This window comes from Kogia breviceps, chromosome 7 (genome assembly GCF_026419965.1).
Source record: "Kogia breviceps isolate mKogBre1 chromosome 7, mKogBre1 haplotype 1, whole genome shotgun sequence".
NCBI classification, from domain to species: Eukaryota; Metazoa; Chordata; class Mammalia; order Artiodactyla; family Physeteridae; genus Kogia; species Kogia breviceps.
The window spans coordinates 17,812,951-17,833,843 of record NC_081316.1 but is presented as its reverse complement, the minus strand read 5'-3'; the positions used below and the strand labels follow the sequence as shown (position 1 = coordinate 17,833,843).

The window sequence follows — 20,893 nt, the reverse complement described above, 5'->3', positions numbered from 1 at the left end:
AAGTAGCTGAGTGTGTTTCACTGTTGAAGGGATGGTGCCAATGGCAGGGGAGGAGTGGGACACCCAGGAGGGAAGTAGTCGATCAGTGGGGTAAGGTTCTCAAGGAGACAGGGGAGGATAGGATCCCCACACCTCAAGTGAGGAGCTAATCCTTGACAAGAGAGAACATCACTTCCTACTTGACAGAAAAAGATGGATGCAGATTCAGGCTCATTTGCAGGTAGAGAGAGAGGGAGTCGAGAGAGTTCCCATCATTTTCTCTTTGAAGAAAGAGGCAAGACCTTCTGCTGAAAGTTTGAAGAGGGTGGAAGGAGTGGCAGTGATCCCCTACCAGGAAAGCATGGGACTTCTGGCAGCACAGAGGGCCTAGTTGAGCCAGGAGACCACAGATCTTCCTTAGCACCCAGGGGCAGGCATGAAAAAGGGGGACAGCTGAGTCATCCAGGGGAAGGGTGTCACCAAGTGGGTGCACTGGAGGGACAAGGACGATGAAGATACTCTGCTGGCAACAGTGACTCACCTGCTGGATCACAGAATCCAAGCTGGAGGAGGAAGGAAGGGACGGCAGGGTGAGAAAGCAGAAGGGGGAAGGAGCTGCAGGTGTGCGGGAGCCCAAGATCAGGGGCAGCGGGAGTAGGGAGGTTTGAGAGCTGCAAGGATGGTTCGAGAGCAGGGATCCTGAAGGAATCATCTCTGAGATGGAGCCTCTCCACCTCAACCATGTGGGGTCCCGACTGTGGCTTTGGGAAAGGAGGCTGAAGTGGAGAAGCCACGAAGGTCATTGAGACGGGGACAAAGAAAGAGCACACAAAGGATAGAGTCCCCTGGGATGATATCAAAGTAGGTGTGGGGGAACTTCCCCGATGGTCCAGTGGGTTGGACTCTGCGCTCCCAATGCAGGGGGCCTGGGTTCAATCCCTGGTCGGGGAACTAGATCCCCAATGCATGCCGCAACTGAGAGCCCACATGCTGCAACAAAGATCCCTCATGCCGCAACTAAGACCCAGTGCAGCCTAAATAAATAAATATTTTCAAAAATAATAAAGTAGGGGTGGGGAAGGCAGTGGTCTGATGCCATCGGAGGTGGGATGCGGAGGTTGGTAGAAAGCAGTGCCCAGGAGCGGTGGAGGGTGGTACCTCCGTGTGTATACTTTAAGGCATAAAAAGGTTTTCCCTAGCGCTTCTCCCAGGCTGCCTTTCTGGAAACATGCAGTGGAAATTCTAAACCAGCTTTTAGGACAGTCAGGTATCTCCAAAACACATGAAATCCACAGAAGACAAAATCTTGAGGATAGGAGTGTGTGTGTGTGTGTGTGTGTGTGTGTGTGTGTGTGTGTGTGTGTGTGTGTGTGTGATCAGTGAAACCTTAAGTGCCACAGGGAAACTTAAATCAGAAATTTAAAGGAGAGGCATGGGACTTTCCTGGTGGTGCAGTGGTTGAGAATCCACCTGCCAGTGCAGGGGACACTGGTTCCCTGGTCCAGGAAGATCCCACATGCCACGGAGCAACTAAGCCCGTGCGCCACAACTACTGAAGCCCGCGCCCCTAGAGCCTGTGCTCTCCAACAAGAGAAGCCACTGCAATGAGAAGACCGCGCACCGCAATGAAAATAGCCCCTGCTCGCTGCAACTAGAGAAAGCCCTCGCGCAGCAACCAAGACCCAACGCAGGCAAAAATATAAATAAAAATAAATAAAGGAGAGGCAGGGTGCAGTATTTACCACTGGGGTCTTGGTTAGGGTTCACTGTGATGCCTCTTGTGACTTGGGTTATAATCGGAAACAGTGAGTGAGGTTTACTGTTTTGGATGTGTCAGATGTACCTGGGCATTCCGATCCGTTTGGCTGGAGGTAAACAAATGACTGCATGGAATACAGATGAGACCATAGGGCTTATTGCTGTGAAAACCTCAAACACAGAAAGCAGCCTTTCTTCATTTCCCAAGTACACTATTGTTCAAACCAGTGACTTTTGTTGTTCACTTGCTCTGTTACACGGCTGATCAACACAATTCTTGGAAAAATCATTCAGCTTCTGCAAGACTGTAACTGATTTGTTTCTTTGTTTTTTCCTCTAAGCAAAACAGTATCAAATCATACCAAGTTAGATCAAACCTTCTCAAAGAATTATTTTTCCATTCCTTTGTCAGGTCGTTAACTTGAATTTCTAACAATAATCTAATAAGGAATGGATAGATCCAGAGAATAGGGAAAGGTTTGTGTCTCAGTGATTACATGTTATACTGTTTAAAAATGTGTATTGAGATTAAGCTGTCTTTTGTTGTTGCTGAAGAACATCTTTCCTAAAAAAAATTTTATAATGGAAAACTTTTTTACTATAAAAATAATATAGATTTTATAGAAATTTTGCAAAATACAGAAAGGCATGATAGTTTCTTTGCTATTTTTACCGTTTAGAGTTACAGATGAATGTTAGCATTATTTTCTCAAGTTCCAAAAAAATACAAAATGAGTTTTTAATTAGAATTGTATTCAACCCATAAATTAATTTGAGGAAATTGCATCTTTACAAGATTTTACTTTCCCAGCCAGGCACATGAATATACCTCTCCATTTATTCAAGTATATTTTGAAGTCTTCCATACAAAGAACATTCCAAAACTTGACAGTCCTTAATGTTTCTCACTAATGTATCCTTAGCTATTTTATATCTTTGTCATCAGAATAACTGACATTCTTTAAGCTGTTTTTTTTATTGGCATACAAGAAATCTACTGACATAGACTTATTTTGCATTGGGACAGATTATTAACTTATACATTTTACTTGATTTTAAGGTGACTCTCTGAGACATTCTAGGTAATTGACCTTATATTATGTAAATAATGAAAATTTGTCTTTAAAAAATATACTCTAGGGACTTCCATGGTGGTCCAGTGGGTAAGACTCCGCACTCCCATTTCGGGGGGCCCAGGTTCGATCCCTGGTCGGGGAACTAGATCCCACATGCATGCCACAGCTAAGACCTGGCACAGCCTAAATAAATAAATATTTTAAAAATTAAAAAAGTTAAAAATTTACTCTATTTATTGTTCTTCTCTCATTCCATTGACTAGAGCCATGTTCATTAGGATCTCGTTCCTGATCTCTCTAGGAACACCTCTAATTTTCAAAAAATCATTAAGTCTAATGTAGGATAATAATTTGAAATAATTATTCTTTATCATATTGAGCGAATATCCTTCTATTCCTACTTTACTGTGAGTTTTTATCCAACTACATTAGCCCTTTTTTACTAAATTTGTAATAGAGATTCCCACCACTTCTTCCCCACCCATGTCGTATGTAGTGAATACATGCCTGCAATGACCACACACAGAGTTCCTGATCAAGATTTGCAGGATCTTAGTTCCCTGAACAGGGATTGAACTCCGGCCCTCAGCAGTGAGAGCGTGGAGCCCTAACCAGTGGACCGCCAGAGTGTCCCCCTGATCAAGATATTTTTCGTGATAACCTCTTCAAAATTTTGGTAGTCAGGGTATACAAGATATGTTGTTTGTATAAGTAGGAGATAAACATTTAAAACCAATTTTTTTTTAAACAACCCTTTCTGACAAGAGTCCCTGCTCATCCTCAAAGTACCTCCACCCTCGATTTTCCATTTCTTGGACACTGAGCCATGTTCCCTGGGTTCCTGGAACATGAACACCTCCAGCTGCACTGCTGCCCTTGTCCATGAAGAACTCTGCAGCTGCTGCTGAAAGACATGCCATGTGACAGCCCCTCACATTTACTCAGAGCTGTATTTGCTGCCTGGGGCCCCCAGGGTTTGCCATCAGATAGTTCTCTGTGCTGCCACCCTCCACAGAACCCTGGACAAGGTGACCCTGTATGGCCAAGCCAAGGGCTGAAGGTTGAAACTCCAGTTTTATCTGCAGATTTGATAAGCATATTCTTAATACTTTTCCCCAGGACATCCAATAAAGCTATCAATTATCCAGTTATTAGATGGAGCGATCTATGTATGTTCATGAGGCCAGGATTTGTTAGTGATGTCATTCAAGTCTTCAATAATCTTACTGTTTTGTTTTATGTTTTGTTTTTTTGGGGGAGGGGGGGCATCTGCTTGTTCTATACATTACTAAAAGAAGCATATTAAAATCTCTCCCTACGTTGGGGATTTTTCCATTTCTTCTCTGCCAATTTTACTTTACGAATTTTGAGGTCTTGTTATTGGGTGCATTCCAACTTAGAATAGTTAGAATTATACATCTTCCTGGTGTCTTTGATTTTGTATAATTAGTAAGTGAGTCTCTTCACCTCCAGTCTTTGATTTTGTATAATTAGTAAGTGAGTCTCTTTACCTCCAATAAAACTTTGTAAAAAATCAATTTTACTGGGGTATAATTTACATACAACAAAATGCATTCATTTTAAGTGTTTGTTTCCATTTACACACAAACACACACACACACTCATGTCACTACCATCACAATCCTATTTTCACTTTTGCCTTTCTTTACAGCAGTGTTTTGTTTTTTGTTAAACTCATTTAGGCAGAATTTACCTTCAGTAAAATTCACACTTTCATGAGTTATGACAAATGTATACAGTTGTGCAACCATCACCATAAGCAAGATATATAATAGAATTTCCATCAAAAATTTCCCTAATGCCCTTTGGTTGGGGCGGCCAGATTTAGCAAGTTTAGCTGAGCAACCTGTATTTTATCTGGCAACACTGAGCCGATCCCTCTTTCCTCATCCCATTCCCTGGTGACCACGGATTTCTGTCTCCATACTTTTGTCTTTTCATGAGTATCCTATAAAGGAAATCATATGTCTCTCTTTTTTTTTTTAGATGCTCTGTGAAGAGATTCACTTTAACACTTATAACTTTAAGACTTTGCATACATTACAACAGTGCATTAGTGACACAAGCTGTAAAATACTTTTCCATTCCTTTGGATTTTGCATATGATGGTTCTGCATCAGTCACTGCAGGTTGATTGAGCAAGCTTTGTTTTTGTGTTTGTTTGTTTGTTTGTTTGTTTGTTTTTTTAACATGCATCCAACTAGATAAGATTCAGAATAGATTAATACTCCCTTCTTATCATTACAGTTAGCTAAAAAATTGCCTGGCAGCCCACCAAACAGGGTTTGCTTTAAGACCAACCCAGAGAATCAGTTGGAGACTGAGGACACTGGGACATGCTGGGCCGGCCATAGTAGCATATTGTCTCTTCTGTGTGGCTTCTTTCTCTTAGCATAATGCTTTTGTGATTCATCGGTGTTGGTGAATGTATCAGTAATTCGTGCTTTTTTATAGCTGAGTATAGATATAACACAATTTATATATCCATTCACCCACTGATCCATTTGGGTGTTTCCAGCCTTTGGCAATTATGAATAAACTTGCTACAGACGTTTTCATACAGGTCTTTGTATGAACACGTTTTCATTTCCCTTGGGTGAATACCTAGGAGTCAGATTGCTGTGTCATATAGCAAGTGTATATTTAACTTTATAAGAGCCTGTCAAACTGTTTTCCAAAACGGCTCTACCATTCTGCATTCCCATCAGCAACGTGTAAGAATTCAAACTGCTCTGAATCTTCGCAGACACTTGGTATTTTTGTTTGGGGCCGGGAAGGAGGACAAGGCGGTCCAAGTACTGCCCTTTCTTATCCGACTGATTACACAGGGGGTTCAGCTGGTGAAAATTCATTAAGCTATAAACCTGTATGTACACTTTTCTGTGATATAATAATCCTCAATAAAAAGATTTTTAAACTACACAAAATACCTTTGAATAATTCTACTAAATTAACTAAACATGTGTTGAAATTTAAAATGTGCTTTTTAAAAAACTGAAAGAAAAAAAAACCACCAGTGTAAATCCATAGTAGCCTGGCCTCATAATCTCTAAGATTTTTTTTCCCCCAGCTATCCATAGTAAATATCCGAAAGGCAAATTCATATCGCTGCACATTATAAGTGACAGGTCAGGAGGATCAATCCAATGTGTATATAATTATATGCCTGTCCTCGTCAATTATCCATTTTTATTCTAAAAATTCTCATAATTTCAATGTCCTTAGTTTTGTGTTCAGGATGTAAAAATGAACTGTCGATGAATAAATAATGACCGGGGCTTCCCTGGTGGTGCAGTAGTTAAGAATCCGCCTGCCAACACAGGCGACACGGGTTTGATCACTGGTCCGGGAAGATCCCACATGCCGCGGAGCAACTAAGCCCATGCGCCACAACTACTGAGCCTGCGCTCTAGAGCCCGTGAGGCACAGCTACTGAGCCCACGTGCCACAACTACTGAAGCCCGCGCGCCTGGAGCCCGTGCTCCGCAACGAGAAGCCACCGCAATGAGAGGCCTATGCATCACAACGAAGAGTAGCCCCCATTCTCCGCAACTAGAGAAAGCCCGCGTGAAGCAACGAAGACCCGACGCAGCCAAAAATAAATAAATAAATGATGACCATAAAGGGTAGAGCATGAGGGCAAGTCTTGGTCTTTTCTTCCCTAGGAGCAACGGTTCACTATTCACTAAGTCAGCGTTCACGGCGACTTTATTAAACATAACAACCACGAGTCATGAGAATTGACTGTAGGATAAACTGAGGCACAGAGCGGCTAAGCCTCTTGCCCACTGTCACTCAGCTAAAAATGAAGGAGCCCGGGTTTGACGCCTGGCAGTGTTACCCCAGAGTCCTTTTACATGGGGGATCTAGCATGGCCTTACATTCAAATGAGATTATAAATCAACAGCTAAAAGGACCAAGCTGATTTGTTATTTAGCTATTTCTGCATAGAAAGCACCCGAGAGCATCTGTGTCCTGAGACACAGCTTGAGGATTTAAGTGTATCCTTCTCTGTCTTTAATTCATCTGCTGCCATCAGAAGCCCAGCAGGCCTGCTTTCGTCCATATAATACTCTACACACGCAGCTATGCGGTTCCCAGAGCTGTGCTCAGTGGACGCTAGGTGCCAGGTGACCCCAATCCACTGAAAGTTGCCAGATTCTCCTATGAGAGAATGAGTTTCCCTGTATTCTAGACCATCTCAGCCAGATATGTCCATTGTTCTCTGAAATCCATTTTCTAGCAACCCCCTAGACTGAGGGCTTGCAAGCATTTTCTCTAGAGGACCAGTCAGTAAATATTTCAGGGTTTTGTGGGCTATACAGTCTCTGCTGCAACGACTCAACTCTGCCCTTGCAGTGCAAAAGCAGCCAGATAATACATAACAGAGGCGTAACTGTATTCCAATAAAGCTTTACTACAAAAGCAGACAGAGGGTCAGCACACCCCTGCTCTAGACTATGAGCTCCTTGAGAAGCTGGGCTGCATCTTACCTTTGTAATTTCAGCCCTAGTGGCAAAAATTTTTCCAATTTTTACCAAAGAGGAAATAAAAACACAGGATCACAGAGGCTGACTTTGAGGAAGGCAAGCACAGAACTGCAACTGGCTGTTTAGGTGTATTTTCACTTGTGAATTGAACAGAGATGCTGCATTTTTCATGTTAGACCTGAGCTACTTGGGAAACTTAAAGCAAAGGATATTGTCTTGGGACTTCCCTGGTGGTCCAGCGGTTAAGACTCCACACTCCCAATGAGGGAGGCCAGGGTTCAATCCCTGGCCAGGGAACTGGATCCTGCATGCCGCAACTGGGAGTCCGAATGATGCAACTAAAGATCCTGTGTGCCTAAGACCCAGAGCAGCCAAATAAATAAATATTTTTTAAAAAAAAAAAAGGAAAAAGGATCTTGTCTTCACAAACCCTCCTACCTGGCCTGCGTCTCAGCAAACCTATGTCTTTGCAGGGTAAGTTCACCTACACAACCTGAAACCATGAGGTACTGGGTGGTGACAGTTTTAAATGGAGTTTCAGGTGCTCCCAGGGCTCAGAGCTGGCTAGTTGACCCTGTTTTCGCACACCCGCAGTTTTCTGTGTCTGGTTTATTTTCTTAGCCCAGGACCCTGTTGACATAAAAAAACACACAACCTAAAAGTTGAGAATTATGTTTTATTTGGCAGATAAAACTGAGGACTTAAGCCCGGGACACAGCATCTCAGATAACTCTGAGAGGCTGCTCTGAAGAGGTAAGGTAAGAGCCAGGATACATTAGGAGTTTTAGCAACAAAGACCAGGGAGTCAGAACATCAAAAGATTACTGTTAATTAAAGAAAACCAGATATCTCAAGTTAAGGATCTAGGCTTACTGAAATCATTCCTTTGATATGCACCTTAGCTATCTGGGGCCAGTATAGTGGCTATCTCAACCCGAGTCCCCTCAGGGCGCACTGTCGGCAGACTGCTATATTGCAGGGGATGGAAGGGTGGGAGGGGGTTCGGGGTCGGGGGTGAACCCAGTTTCTATCCTGAGTTCCCTCAGGGCTCGTCCTCTACGATAGGGCAGGCAACTTTTTTTTTTTTTTCCATTGATAACCCAAGACACGTTATAAAACTGTCAGAAAATAAAGCCTTTTGGTTTATTCCCATTGAGATCGTCTTTCACAGACAGGCTTTGGTTCGGATTTGGGGGAACTTGAGAAGGTCTTACACAGACTGGGATACGGTCACAAAACTAGTAACTTACAAAATCTATTTCTTCTTTGTCTTTTTTTATTGATATTTTAAATTGAAGTATAGTTGATTTACAATGTGCCAATCTCTGCTGTACAGGGAAGTGACTCAGTTATACACATATATACTTTTAAAAATATTCTTTTCCATTATGGTTTATCGCAGGAGATTGGATATAGTTCCCTATGCTGTACAGTAGGACCTTGTTTATCCATTCTAAACGTAATAGTTTGCATCTACCAACCCCAAACTTCCAGTCCATCCCCCTCCTTCCCCTCAAAGCCTATTTCTTTTTTGTTGTTGTTGCTTTTTAATACACGCTTTCTTTTTTAAAAATATTTATTTATTTATTTGGCTGTGTCAGGTTGCGGTATCCGGGATCTTCCTTGTGGCATGAGGAATCCTTCGTTGCAGCGCGCCGGCTTCTCTCTAGTTGTGGCGCTCCAACTCTAGAACCTGCCGGCTTAGTTGCCCTGTGGCATGTGTGATCTTATTTCCCCCACCACGGACGAACCCGAGTCCCCCTGCACTGGAAGGCAAATTCTTAACCACCGGACCACCAGGGAAGTCCCCCAAAGCCTATACCTAATGAAGGTCAACTCCCACTCGCTTTCCTTTATACTCCGTTTTGCCCCACTGTCATTCACATCTCACAATTAAGAAACATTCTGTGAGCCTCAGTTTCAGCATCTGTAAAACGGGTGCGAAGCGCGGTCACAGTGCTATTGCAGAGTTAAATCACCCAATCAAGCCCAGGTCTTGGCACGAGTAAGCACTCAAAACACGCTGGCGGCCATCCCGCTTACTCCCAGCGCAGGGCCCCCGCCCCCCGGCTGGATAAAGTCGGAGGGATGAGGGAGGGCATGTGGCAGGGTAACGCCGTCGGGGTAGATCTGAGATCACCCAGCCCCGGTACCTCGGTCGCTACAGGGCAATGTCCACAGACCATGAGACGACCACCAGGAACCACCGCTTCCGTCACAGACCTGCCGGAAAGTGCCGCTTCCAGCCGCTCTCCAGACGTAGCCGGAGCCGCTCCGCGGTGGGCGGGGCCCTGGGTACAGCCACGCCCCTCGCTTCCGGCTCGCGGCTCCCGGCTCCGGACGACGCGGCCCCGCCCTCCAGGACCCGCCCTCCCGTGACGTCACCTCCGGGGCGGTCCGGGCGGGGCCAGAGCTGGGGCGGCTGCCCTGAGCGGTCGTGGCTTGCGGTCGCGCTGCTCCGGTGCCGGCCACGTCTGCACGCCGGACCGCAGGCGCTTCCCCGCCGCCCGAGGGCCTCCGGGCCGCCGCAGGCCTGCCACGCCCGGGTAAGGGGCCCTCGCTGCTGTCCGCGGAGCTGTTGTCAAGGCTGCCTGAGCCGGCTTGGGGCTGAGAGAGGGAGGTGGGGACAGGAGGAGGGGGCATGGGGCCACGAGAGGCAGAGGAGGGGGACAAGAGAAAAGATGAATGGGGACACAATGCAAGCTGGTGACGATTGGAGGTAAGGAATAGGAGGAGAGGAAAGAACGGAAGAAGTCAGTTGGGGACCCAGACTCGGAAGGAGCATGGATGGGAGCCCAAGAGGCGGGAGACTGGAGGAGGGCTTAAGGGGATCCCAAACCAGAGAAGAGACTCGGGTCGCTCCAGTTTGGGAGCGGAGGAGAGGGAAGTTGGGACACTCCCGGATGGGTGGGGAGCTAAAGGGTCCTGCCCGGCCAAGGCTGGGCCCAAGGAAGCGTTACCCTCAAAGAAAGAGTTGGCCCTTTAGGCGACCCAGGCCTCCCCCAAGCCCGCTCTACCTGGGAGGGGGTTGTGCATTTACATTTATCTGCCCGCCTCCTCCAGGTGAGTCTGGGTGGCTAGTTAATGTGTGCAATTAGCTGTTAGGCTAGTATGAGGAATCCGCATCCACGTGGTTTGTCATAAGACATAAATATCTACTTAGAAATCTGCTTTTAATAATGTTTGTGGGTTTTTTTTCTCCCTGGAGGAAGCCTCTCTAAAATTTCAATACAGATGTTCTGCTTATACGCCAGACTTGCATAATGAACGAAGGAATGTCATATCTACCTAGACTGCCAGGAAAAACTAGACTCTTGATCAGCATTTAGCCTGATACCAAACATTCCAAAACCCTGGAAGGCAGCGATGTAATTAAGACGCTCTCCAGTTCTCCGGGTTCCCGTCTGCCACAGAGACTCTTCCTTTGGACCACAGGACAATGTCTATGTACACAAAACCACAAGCCTGTGTTCCGATACCAAAGTTCAGCCAGGTGACGTGTCAGGGCAGATATCTGTGGTTTGCCCTGTATTTGTTTCCACAATCCCTATTCCTTGGTATGTATAGTTTCTCCATCTTGGAGTAGGGACTGGGACCACATTGCCGCTGATAAATAAGTTACTAGGGTGATGGAATGTGGCCGGTAACACTTGTGTTGAGCCCAGGAAAAAGGAATTAAGCAATTTGGAGAATTGTAATCCAGAAAAAGGAATTAAGCAATTTGGAGTCTGATTTCAGGTAACTTGCACACAGCACCCTGTATATAACAAACGGTTTCATAAAAGTTAAATGTCAAGCCAAGGTTGGGAACATAAGAAATTGGAAATGGGAGATGTTGAGAGGTAGCACAAAGTCAAGGACCGGAGGAGGATCATGAAGTTGGTACCCAGAGCCACATTCTGAGGGTGCCTTTCTAATATAGGGTTTCCTGGCTAGTGGGGTGCTGCCCCTTCCCTGCAGAACTTGTGAGGGGCTGACCCCTGAAAATGGGAACTCCCAGCACCAGCCTAACCTCCTGTCTTTCCACCTGCCCCGCTCTCCTACTCAACACTTAGTCCTTCTTGCTTATTCCCTTCCTGCACAGGGGTCTCTTCTTTCTGAGACCTTGATCTGCCCAGTCACTCTGCACCAGATAATGAGGATAACTGGCCAGACCCTCATTTAAGGCTCACTAAAGCCTTTTCAGGGGAGGCTATGATTCTAAGTCTTGTTAATTCTTTGTCCATTGTGAGTCCACTTAGATTAGCACAGGTCCCTGCGTGGGAATCTTGACATTTAGAATACGCTGTTGGGAAGTGGAGTCAGGACCATACCAGTGGGATGAAGTCACGGCACGAGGGCCTGTTCTTGACTCTGCACAGCGGCCAATTCCTGTCTCTGTGGGCGTGATCACCAGCCCCACTGGCTGAGGGCGGAGACAGTGATGGCATCCAGCAGAGGTCTCCTGAGGGACCAGTGGAGTTTCCTGAGATAGCTCTAGAGAGATGCTCCACGCACACGCTCACTTCATGTATGTAACTGTGTGTGATTGCACACATGCCTGTGTATGATTGCCCGTGTACACACACGGCTGTGTGCACACAGCCGTTGCCATGTGCACGTGGATACGAGTACGTGTGTAGCTATGCGCGTGTGACTGCATGCATACGCGTGTGTACCTATGCACATATGTGTGTGTGTTGCTGTGTGTGCGCATGGGCGTGTGTGTGATAGAGAGCAGGCCCGTGGTGGTCCTCAGGCATCATCACCTACGTATATCTGCCACTCTGGGAGGTGCTGAGTTTCTTTCATCTCCTCTTGAGTTTACACTAGAAAAATGCCTCCCTCCTCACTGAATTTTTCCCCCGTGCTTTTCCTAAGGAGCGTTTATTCTTTTTCAAACCGTAGATGCATCTTCTACCAGAGTGGAGCATCTGCCTGGATCCCACGTGTGCCACAAAGCGTGCCATGGCCTGGGAGTGCCCTTCAAAGCCGTCCTCGCCTCCTTCAGAGCCAAACCTCGCCCAACAAGCGCACAGTGTCAAGCCCTCAGCCCCCCAAGGAAGATGGCCCATCCTGGGCACACACCCTGAGCGGCTGCCTCTCGTGAGTGTCCAAAGCCCTGCGGGCAGGGCCACCTGCTCAGTGACAGGACAGTGAGCCCGGAAAGGGCCCTGAGGGGGCTTTGCAGGGACAGGGTGGGCAAAGGAAAGACCACAAACCTCAGAGGTCCGAGCCATCCAGTGAGCAGGAGGCCCGGCATGTGGCATTTCGCCCTCAGAGCTTCTGCCTTCTTGGGTGGCCCTGGTGGGGGGTCCCCAGGCAGGTATGGGAACCGTGTGGGCCTCTGGGCCGTCTTCTGTTTCTGTGAGGTTCTCTCTGGGCCTCATGTCATGAGACCACGATACTATGGGAACCCCTCGCTGCACGGGCAGGGGTGCTGCATCTCACTGATGTGGGGCGCGGAGGGGGCGCCTCATAGCAGAAGGGGCCCTGGGAGGAGACCGACTAGAGTCTGTCCCTGGACCAAAAATGGGACGGCCCGTGTCTATTCCAGTATGAGGAAGTGGACGGGAAGGCGGAAACCCATTCGGGCCCTTGAATCAGTTCCTCCTGCCTTAGCTGGAGCATCAGCTCTGAAGTGCCAGAGGCGGGGGTGGCAAACTTCGGCCTGCGTCCGCCCGCTGCTGCCTGTTTTTGTAAATAAAGTTTTATCGGGACCCAGCCACACCCATCACATACCTATGATCCATGACTGCTTTTGCAGACTTGAGTAGCTAAGACAGACCGTATGGCCCACAGAAATCTAAAATATCTGCTCTCTGGCTCTCTAGAGGAAAATGTTTCCTGAGTCTGCTTCGGAGATTTGTAGTGAGGTGGCAGTGGAACGCCTGGGGTGCATTCAGGAAGCCCCTGTCAGATCCAGGGCTCAGACTAGGGGAGCATGTTGGGCTCCGTGGTGGCATTTTTAATGCATTCAGTGGACGTGAGTGGCCAAAGAGGGAGTCGTTTAAATACACTTATTTACGGAGAGCCCAGCTGCATTTACTTCAGCTAATGGGGGGGGCGGTGGGAGCTCTTTGTGCCTGAAACCTCCCTGGTTCAGTCCTTCCCCCTCATGACATTGGTCTGTTTCTTCTCTCCCCACCCCACCCCCTCTTGTTTCAGTCAGAACAAAGAATGCCTTTTGCTCTCGAGAAAATAGATGAAAATCTGTGGTTTGTAGGGCTGGGGAACCTTTCTAAACCTGGAAGACACCAGGAGCTCTCGTGGACAGTTTTGGCGGGAGAGCGCGCCATGAACCTAAACTAAAGTTGGCGACTCTCAAGAAGGGATTAGAAGCGTGGGGGAGGGGAGTGCCCAGCCTTCCTGCAGAGTCTGTGCTTGAAGGGGTTTTTCCAGTCATGGGGCCACTTTGCAGGAGTCCCCGCTGCTCACAGGAGAAAGAAAGCCACCTCTAGATGCCCCTTTGTGCTGCATGGGGCCTGCCAGCAGGGCTGGAAGTGCTCCTGGAGGGGGCCGGGCTGGGCCAGGAACTGCAGGTATTTCACGTGTCTGGTGAGGGTGGGCTCACAGGGGAGAGGCTGGGGGTCAGACTTTGAAGGCGGCCTCACCATGTTAAGCAGCTTAGGAGTTATCCTGGGAGAGCAGGGGGTTTAAGCATTGGAGGCAGGGTCAGCTTTGTGGGTTACAAAGATCTTTCTGGCAGCTGTGTCATGGCAGATGGAGCAGGCCCAGGATGGGGACGCTTGAAGGTGACCCTTGGGACTGCTGGGAAGCCAGTGAGCCTGCCCTGCTCAGCACGAGGGCAGCCTGGCCGCAGGGCCGTGGAGAGCAGCATTTAGCATCCGTGCCAAGGCGAGGAGTCCGTGAGGACGTTTCGTTCAGAGTGGCCTGAAGGCTCCCTTCCGAGACGTTCTGTGGCACTCAAGAGCTTCGCCATGAAGGCCAGGGGAAAGGCCGAGGGCCTCGGGCATCTTCAGGCAGGACTGATTGTGGAGGCACCCCCAGGAGTCTCCTGCCCTCAGACTCCCAGCAGACTGTGCCCTGCTTGCCCCGTGCCCACGTCGAGTTTGAGTCTTGCGACTATAGCCCTCGTTGCACGTGACTGGGCTGTTGTCCGAGTGGACCTGGGCTTTGCAGGCGGCCACGTGGGACCCCGGCAGTGGGGCGGAGCTGAGAACAGGATCAGGGCGCACCCAGGACCGGCAGGTCAGGAAGTGGTGGGGCACTTGAGGCCACCTGCCCCCTCGGTTCCCCTGTGGTGAGGGACCTGAGCCTGCCAGCACGTGGGAGAGACCCGGGGTGAGTGTGGGGAGACCCCCGCTGTACGCTCGGGAAACCGGTGCTGGCTGCACGCAGCCCGCGTCCTGGTGAAGCTCAGCTGCGGTGGCGTCTCTGTACGTTTCTGCAGTTGCACCGTAACCCTGGGAGACCAGGGCTCCTGCGACCAGGTCCACTTAGCCCACCCTCTGTCGCCTGCTGTGGAACCCCTTTACTGAGTCTCTCAGCCTCCTCAGGCCTTGCCCCCTGCATCGCCACCCCAGCCGCCCCTTGCTGGAACACCTCGCTTGTCACACCCCTGCCTCGGGCCTGCACGGGCTTGCCTCCCCCAACGCCACAATCCAAGCTGCCCCGTGGTGGCCTCTCCCCTCTCCCCTCTCCCCTCTCCCCTCTCCCCTCTCCCCTCGTTTAAGCCCAGGTCTCACTGCACTGTCCCCAGGCCTCGTTTAAGCCCAGGTCTCACTGCACTGTCCCCAGGCCTCGTTTAAGCCCAGGTCTCACTGCACTGTCCCCAGGCCACTGGCCCTGCTGCTCCTCCCACTGCTCCCGACCCCTTTCCCACCGGTGGATCCCAGCCGTCTTTCAGAACGTGGCTCAGGTGTTTCTAGCCAGGTTACCTTCCCAGGCCCCCGCCTCCACCCCGCACCAGCTGAATTCCGTGCCTCGTGGGCCCTGCAGCACCCTGTCTTCTCCCACCCACCTCTGGGGCCTCCGCACAGAGGACCAGCCTCCACCTTACCCTTCGCAGCCTCCCAGGTGCCATCTCCTCCCTGTTTCCCGACACTTAGTCCCTCTACGCTGGCACCAGCCTACACTGACCTCTTTTCTGTGTCTCCCATTGGAGGCAGGCTCCCTGGAGGAGGGGGCTGTGTGGCTTTCATCTTTCTGTCCTGAGTGCACTGCCTGGAGCATGAGCAGGCACTCAGGGAGTATTGGACGAAGGGATGGGGGATGGGCGGTGGGTGCGGGATGGGTGGGTGGATGGATGGATGATGAGTGGATGGGGAATGGGTGGTGGATGGGGGATGGGTGGTGGATGGGGGATGAGTGGGTGGGTGGGGGATGGGCGGGGGTGGGTGGATGGGTGGTGGGCGGTGGATGGATGGATGGATGGATGAATGGATAGGTGATGGGTGGATGGGTAATGGATGGATGGATGGGTGGGGGATGGGGGGATGGGTAAGTGGAATCTTTCCATGTGGTCAGCTGTCACGGTTGCAGAGAAGTGCTTTGGGTCCTGCAGGCCACAAGAGAAGTTGAGGAGGAAGACTTGGATGATCTTGATGATTGGAAGTCTTGGCCCCTCTCCCTGCTGCTCTTTCTTTCATACTCTGGACTCTGAGTTGGGATAGTAAGACACATAGTGAGATTGGGTTAAGAAGTGCTATAAACCCATCAGAGCAGGCGCTGGACAGATCCCTGAACAGATGTCTGAGACATGTTATGCTCTTCCCGAAGGCCAGGCCCCAGGGGAAACGTTTGGCTGGGTTTGCCGAATGTTTGGCACCCTGGGCTCTCTCGGAGCCCTCCACAGCCGGTGCATCGCCAGGCCTGTGCCCCGTGCGTTACTGACCAAATGCCTTCCTTCTTGACCTTAGATTCCTCAGCCAAGCAACAGGGAACTGTTAGCAGCCTGAGGAACGGCAGGCTGGGAGCCTCGGGCACCACCCAGCCTTGCTCCCAGCTCACCTGCAAGATGTGGACAGCCCTCGTGCTCATTTGGGTTTCCTCCTGGTCCCTATCTGAAAGCCACCTGATAACCCAGCGTCCACGTAAGTGAGAAAGCCGTGTGACTGCTGGACGGGCCTGCAGGGGCCCCGGAGCTCCCAGGTGCTGGGCTGCGAAGGTCTGTTGGGCCCCAACATGGGACCTGGCCTCTGAGCCTTGAGAGGGTCACTTACTTGGCCTTGCAAAATTTCATTCCTTCCTTAAACCTAGTCTTTATTGGGGAGTTTGTCGATCCGTACAGCACATGTTTAGTTGCGCTTCTCCTCTGTGCCAGGCACCGTTCATCTCCAGGAATCCCGCTTTGAATCCTATCATAAAGCCAAGAATTCTTGCGTGGTGTGAATATCTGGGCAACGGTTTATCTGCTGTGTAAACCTGGGTGTGTGTTGGATAGGTTTTTTTAATGGCGGATCACACCTGTAATGCGAGAGATTATGATATTTTGGGAATTGGATCAAAAAATGAAGCTCTGAAGCCTTCCATGGGCTTGGGGTTCAGAGAGCGCAAAGGAGATTTTAAATCAAAGCTCCGAGTGCCTCTGTGATGGGCTGCGGGCCAGATGTGTGCAGGGAGGAGATGAGAGGGAGACGTGTTTGCCGGGCTAAGAAGCAAGGCGCCACACAGCCTCCCTGGCCAGCCCCACGGGCCGGAAATTAAGACAGTCTCTGAATGATCCACCTGCACAGGGTTGAAGGTGATCGTATCTTTTCCTCCCTTTTCTGACCCTAATGGTACTCAGTCCTCAACAAGACGCTGGAGAATTCAGAACAAAACTCATCCGTGGAAACCATGACAAGAGTCTTGAATGAAACGTCTGAAAGAATGACCTCGGTGACACCTTCTTCCATCGCATGGACCAGAGGGACTCGGGGAGGCGACCCCACCTCTCCTGCGGTCACAGCAGGGACAACACACAGGACAGAGGCAGGCACGTCAGCGACGGCAGAAGGGACCCCTGACGGAGCCACCTCCGGGGTGCCCACGCCGCCCGTCCCGGCGTCTGCCTGGCGGACCCCGTCCTCACCCCACACGCGGGCACCTGGCAGCGGCACATTGTCTGGGCCAGCGACGCGCACGGCCTCCACGCCAGCCACGGGTGCTCCCACAGCTGCTGCGGCCCCGGCGAGCGTAAGCAGTCCCTTGGGCTCGCACAGTCGTCCCGGGCACACCCCCGGCCACGCCACAGCCAGCCCCGCGGTGCCCCTGAGTCCCCAAGCACTTAACGCGTCCACACAGGGCCCCACCGTCCAGGCGCCGATGCCCCGGACTGCGGCTGACGCCGCAAGTAGGCCTGCGCCCACCCTCCTCAACACAACCCCGGAACCCGGCTCCCCCTCTTCGGCTTCCGCATCCATGACAGTGGGGACCACGACCAAGGCCCCCCAGCCGGCTGCCGGCACAGCGCCAGCCCCTGCCCCTCAAACCAGCCCGGCCCCCCCGACACAACCCAGCCCCGTCACATCCATGCCGGGGCCTGCCGGGCCAGGCACCGCTCAGACGCCGGAGCAGGGCGCGCCTGAAGCCGCGCCTGGTACTTCTGCCGTGGGGCCGACCCCTGGGAGCCCAGGGGACTCCAAGGTGCCAGCCACAGACTCGTGCCCGCTCAGCACCCAAGGCCGGTACCTGGTGGTCTCCAGCGAGCCCCTGGCCCAGTCCCCAGTGAACAGAAGTTTTCTCCTGGCAGTGCTCTTGCTGGGGGTCACCCTCTTCATCACAGTCCTGGTTCTGTTTGCCCTGCAGGCCTACGAGAGCTACAAGAAGAAGGGCTACACACAGGTGGATTATCTCATCAACGGCATGTACGCCGACTCGGAGACGTGAGCCGAGGGCCTGGGGCCGGGTCCTTCCCCTCCTTCCATGTTGCCTCCGAGGCCAAACCAAGTGCTTCCAGATTCTTTTGGTGCAATTTAGGAGACATGCCAGTTGCTTAAACACATTTAATCGCTGTCTGATTAATTCCACGATCACTAAAGAGTTGCTGCTCTTTTCATATTTATTTTTGTAACGATCACAAGCAGGCAGTGATTCTGCCGGGGTGGGGTGGGCGGCCCCGGGGTGGGTCCCGACCTGAATTAAAGCAATGACCCTTCCGCTCAGACCCCGTCTCCCCGTTTGTGTGGGCTGCGTCCTGCCCCCGCCATGGCGGCCGCGGAGCCTTTTTGAGATGCAAGTGACAGGGTGTGTTCTTGTAAACGTTGAATGTAACACAAGGCCCTGGCCATCTGCTGTGTCTGTGCCGCTCTCCTGGGCTTCACTTTTAGGCCCAAACCTGCCCCAACCTGGGCGGCCTTTGAGGGTCTCTGGCATCACATGGAGATGGAGCCCCTTCCTCTAATCCTCCTTTCTCAGCACGGTGAAGTGGTGGACTCATGGAGCCTGGTTTGGGCATGAGAGCTGAATGCAACATGTAAACCACACCTGAGCTACACAACATGGCCAGGTCGGCGGGACCTGCCCAGACCAGGCTCTCGGTGACCCTGCACAGCTCATGGTGTGCCCTGGCCGAGTGGAAACCCAATAAGCTGGTGCTGTGGGACAGTCATCACTAGCACCTCACTCCAGGTCACCCCGGAACCCAGGGGAGCGCTAGGCCCGAGCAAGCCCCGGGCCCTCTCCTCAGCAGCACGATTGCCCCGGGGCCAGGCCTCAAGTCCCCAACAGCCCTCAGAGCCCACACTGTGCTTGTCCTGTGTCACACGCTGTCCTTGTGCTTCATGCACGAAACCCATTCAGCCCTCGTCCCCACCCCAGGAGATCAGGGCTCTGATCCCGCCCCCCCCCTTTTTTTTTTTTTTTTTGCGGTACGCGGGCGTCTCACTGCCTTGGCCTCTCCCATTGCGGAGCACAGGCTCCGGACGCACAGGCTTGGCGGCCATGGCTCACGGGCCCAGCCGCTCCGCGGCATGTGGGATCTTCCCGGACCGGGGCACGAACCCGTGTCCCCTGCATCGGCAGGCAGACTCCCAACCACTGCGCCACCAGGGAAGCCCTCTGATCCCCATTTCAAAGGCTGGGTCACTGAGGCACAGAGGAGACCTAACTCACCCACTGAGGGCTAGAGTCAGGGTTAAACCAGTTCCAGAGTCCAGCTCTTTCCTTTACAGCCGCCGGGGCTGTACTTGGCTGTCTAGCTTCTCTGCTTACCGGCCAGAGGGACCAAGAGAGCTGGCAGGCGGCCCGTGAGGCTGTGTTCCCAGGCCAGGTACGCAGCCGCCAGCTGTGTGACCCGGAGCAAGTGTGGAGTGTTGTGGCCGCAGCTGCTTCACCTGGGCAATGGGGAGACAGACTGTCTCTCATGGTCCCCAGGGGCATGCTGCCTGGAGCGATTCCAGGTGGGGAGTTGACTCTTGCTTTCTCAACTACTATGAACCCTGAGGAGGAGACCATTCTACCTGGAGACTCCAGTTTCCCCGTCGCAGAAGTCTCCTGAGCCAGGCCTGCGTGTCCACTTCCTCTTATTTAAATTCTGCCTCCTCCAAAAAGGATTTCAAATGGTGCATAATAAGACAATGATAGTGAACTCCCAAACCATTTGAAATAACTTGAGAGCCAAGGGTGGAGAAATATACAGAGCAGGGAGGAAGGATGGGAACAGTCCTCACCCATTTTCTAGCTCCATCCCAAGTTTCCCCAGCCCATCTTTTCTCACTGGTTGGTTCAGGGGGCCCAGCAGACCCCTTTCCCTTCCCAACAGCTATGCTGTGCGTCCTGACAGCTAGGCTCCAACCAGCGTATGCACCCGTGTTTCTCCCTGCCCTAGCGGACCCATCGTACATCTGGGCGCATCTGCTGTGTGATCACAGGTGCTGGCGCTGACTGTGGCTGAGAAAGTGTCAACCTCACTGATCTGAGCTCCAGGCTGGCCTGCAGCTCTGTCCCTGAGTCTGAGAGGCCACCTGCTGCCTGGATCAGGCAGCTCTGCACAGGGTGGAGAATCGGGGATTTAGGGGGTGCCCTTTCCTCTGCCGGCATTACCCCAGCCGCCTGTCAAGGGCAGGCTCCACACCCTGGCTGGTGGGGTCTCACTCGATAGAGACAGAGCCCTAGACCCACGTGAGCCATGGAACACTGGGTGCCTTGTTCCTCTCCAGGGGTGTAGGACAAGGGGCAACCCACAGGGCCGGCTTTCATCCTTAGCTTGTGACCAGGGGCCTCTGCCTGGCACTCCTACCTCCAAGGAGTGGGGGCATGGAGTGTCACAGGGCCTGCCTGTCCCTCTGCTCTGCCCCAGTCAGGACTCCCAAGTCCTTTCAAGAAGCGGTTGTGCTGTCCACCCCTCCCTCCTTAGGGGTCCTATTCCCAACCATCCACAGTCATTTTGGCTCCCATGGTGGGCCACACATTCGTAACACGCAAGGCCAAGCTCAGCGTCAGCCCTCAGGGTTCTTCCTAAAACCAATGGCATCACTGCTTACGGGAGCTGGAGACCTGGGCTTCATCCTCGAGTCTGACTGACCATCCTCAGTATTCCTGTGCATGGGCCTCTCCCTGGCCAGAGTCCTTCCTGCTGTCCTGCCTGGGGCCCCTTCACCACCTGCCAGCTCCGACCCAGCTGTCTTCCACCCTGCAGCCAGGGCC

General features: G+C 51.5%; 1 protein-coding gene across 3 annotated transcripts; it reads left to right on the top strand.

The window, feature by feature from the left end:
• Positions 1 to 9,701: 9,701 nt before the first annotated feature.
• Positions 9,702 to 18,413, top strand: C7H11orf24 (chromosome 7 C11orf24 homolog). 3 transcript variants are annotated; one of them, XM_067037730.1, is made up of 5 exons: positions 9,718 to 9,870; positions 12,212 to 12,409; positions 16,186 to 16,359; positions 17,055 to 17,443; positions 18,056 to 18,413. In XM_067037730.1, the coding sequence occupies exons 3-5, from the start codon at positions 16,284 to 16,286 to the stop codon at positions 18,134 to 18,136; spliced, it is 546 nt and encodes a 181-aa protein (XP_066893831.1). In that variant the 5' UTR covers positions 9,718 to 9,870; positions 12,212 to 12,409; positions 16,186 to 16,283; the 3' UTR covers positions 18,137 to 18,413. The 3 variants fall into 3 exon arrangements, with proteins under 3 accessions (XP_058925362.1, XP_066893831.1, XP_066893830.1); XM_059069379.2 differs by having other exon boundaries at positions 9,702 to 9,870; positions 17,055 to 18,413; XM_067037729.1 differs by lacking the exon at positions 16,186 to 16,359 and having other exon boundaries at positions 17,055 to 18,413.
• The last annotated feature ends 2,480 nt before the right edge of the window (positions 18,414 to 20,893 follow it).